Below are 2335 nucleotides of genomic sequence, written 5' to 3'. Positions count from 1 at the left end.
GTCAGTGAGTCTTTGGTCTTGGTATAAAGGAATCATGGTGGAGTAATGAAATTTCGCCAGCCTTTAGACAATAATTTCTTTGAAACACACCATGCAAATTTTTAGGAAAATCCAACAGTAATAAGGCACTAGTCAGTTTGTTCAATGTGTTACTCTGCATGGTGACTATGTAGAAAAATAAAATTATGTGTGCCAAGTTACAACGCTCTATTTTTATTCCTTCTTATTTAGAACAAAGACTTCTTGAACCCCACTCGTATTAATTTATATTCATAATAGATAAATGTACATTAACATAAATATGTATATATTACTATATTGTTATACACATAGATATGTGTATATTATAATTTTCACGTATGTGAATATGTGTAACTGTGTATGTGTGTCTATGTGTGTGTGTGTTTGTGTGTGTGTGTGTTTGTGTGTGTGTGTGTGTGTGTGTGTGTGTGTGTGTGTGTGTGTGTGTGTGTATTAATGTATATTCCATGAGAAGAAAGGAAGTAGTAAGAAAGGTTTTTGAAAAATGAGTATTCCAATGTAAAGCGCATTGAGCTACTTTTTTGGAAATGCGCTATATAAATGTTATATGTTTTTATCATTATTATTATTTTTAGGCATTTATTATGTAAAATGTATGATAATTCTCTTGTGCAGGCTTTTACACTTCCCGAGTATCTGACGAAACGGTTTGGAGGTGCCCGTCTCAGAATTCTTTTCTCACTTCTCTCATTAGCGATCTACGTCATACTCAAAATTTCGGTAAGTGTGGAAACATGTCAATTCGCTTAGCAGTCTTGTACGGTAGCTGAAAATTAAAGCGATTATATTTCAGACATTGTGTAATATACATGATATGTGAGGCATCGTGGTCAGTTCAGGCGCTCCTCAAAATAATAATAACGAAAAACATGAATTTTCTGTTAATTTGGCAATTTTAATCAAATTCTTTTGAGGGGGTTTTTCAACACTTTTATGCCAATACCAAAACACGTTTACATGTGAATGTGACTGATATACGTTGATGAAAGGCACAAAATATGCAATTTTTCAGTTTTGAGGTACTCACAAGCTGTTGAAGTTACCGACATTTTTTCGCTTATTTTATCACTGAAACCAGGTGACCCACACCTTCTTCAATCTCATATGTCTCGACTTCTATTCAAGATACATGAGTATTTTATTCATTGAAAGCAAGGAAATTAAATGAGCTTATACATGATACCAATAAATCCACATGCCCAAAAATTGACGAGCTCCTGATTCCACCACGTCGTGATACGACATATTATTTGTATGGGGGTTTTACGTCCGCGTTTACACTTTTTAAAATTGAGGAATCCACTGAGAAAACGGGCATAGTCACAAACTGAGAATCATGACGGTAACAATTTCGAACACTTGTTGACTCATAACTGTATTTCTGTTCAACAGTTGGTTGATTATTGTTGTTAGATTTCCCATCCAACAAACATATAAAATAAACCACCAATCAAATAAATATGAAGTTATGAGTCCACAAGTTTTTAAAATTGACACCCTCACAATTTCCAGTTTGTGACCTTGCCGGTTTTTTCAGTGGACTCCTCTGTTATTTAGGAGGCAGGCTGACTCGACCCTACCTGTCAGTGACACCTCTTGCCGTGGGGGATATGACAACCCCGCAGACAGAAAGAGAAACTTGATACACCCCAAAAGTCTCGATTCACCTGAAAAGTTTGGATTTTGAGTTATAGGCATGTTTAGCTTCTTCATCCTTTGCTACAACTTTTTCATAGCATTAGAACCCGAATTTTTGTTGTTTTTGTCTCAACACCTTTTACGTCCATATAAAATCACATTTCAATGTAAATTTTTACTGAAAAACGTTAATTAATTAATTAATAGAAATCGAGATATTTGTGATTGAAGGATGTTAGGGGCGCCTGGTTGCAGTGGTAAAATTAGCTAGAAAATGGCCGCCAAAGTTTGGTAGCTTCAATAGCTGGAGAGTCCTTGAAAACTGAATATTTACATATTGTATACCTTTAATAGACGGATTTTTAAAAATCGAAAGCAAATCAAATCAATAAGCTTTAAGAAGATACCAATAACTCCACATGTCCCCAAAAAATGACGAGCGCTTCCAAAGTGTCGTGTCACATTTATCTTTCAGTCCGAGATCTATGCAGGCGTCATCTTCCTCCAACAACTTCTGGGCTGGAACCTGTATGTCTGTACCGGCGCCATCTTGCTGGTCACTGCCGTGTACACCACCGTGGGTGAGTGTGGCGTGACTCTTTTCTGAGGGGCCGTTCACACATGACGTCAGCTCAGAGTGCGGAAAGGGGGAATG

General features: G+C 36.7%; 1 protein-coding gene across 1 annotated transcript in view; it reads left to right on the top strand.

Annotated features, from left to right (window-relative positions):
• Positions 1–657: 657 nt before the first annotated feature.
• LOC101861316 (sodium/glucose cotransporter 4) overlaps positions 658–2335 on the top strand; it is a gene marked incomplete at its 5' end in the record, with an annotated part of 13512 nt that continues 11834 nt past the window's right edge. The window contains 2 exon segments of the mRNA XM_013087786.2: positions 658–762; positions 2156–2261. Coding sequence (XP_012943240.2) covers positions 658–762; positions 2156–2261 — 211 coding nt within the window.

Source organism: Aplysia californica, unplaced genomic scaffold, assembly GCF_000002075.1.
Source record: "Aplysia californica isolate F4 #8 unplaced genomic scaffold, AplCal3.0 scaffold00638, whole genome shotgun sequence".
Lineage (NCBI taxonomy): Eukaryota > Metazoa > Mollusca > Gastropoda > Aplysiida > Aplysiidae > Aplysia > Aplysia californica.
The sequence above is the reverse complement of the archived record's forward strand: the minus strand, read 5'-3'. Positions and strand labels throughout refer to the sequence as shown.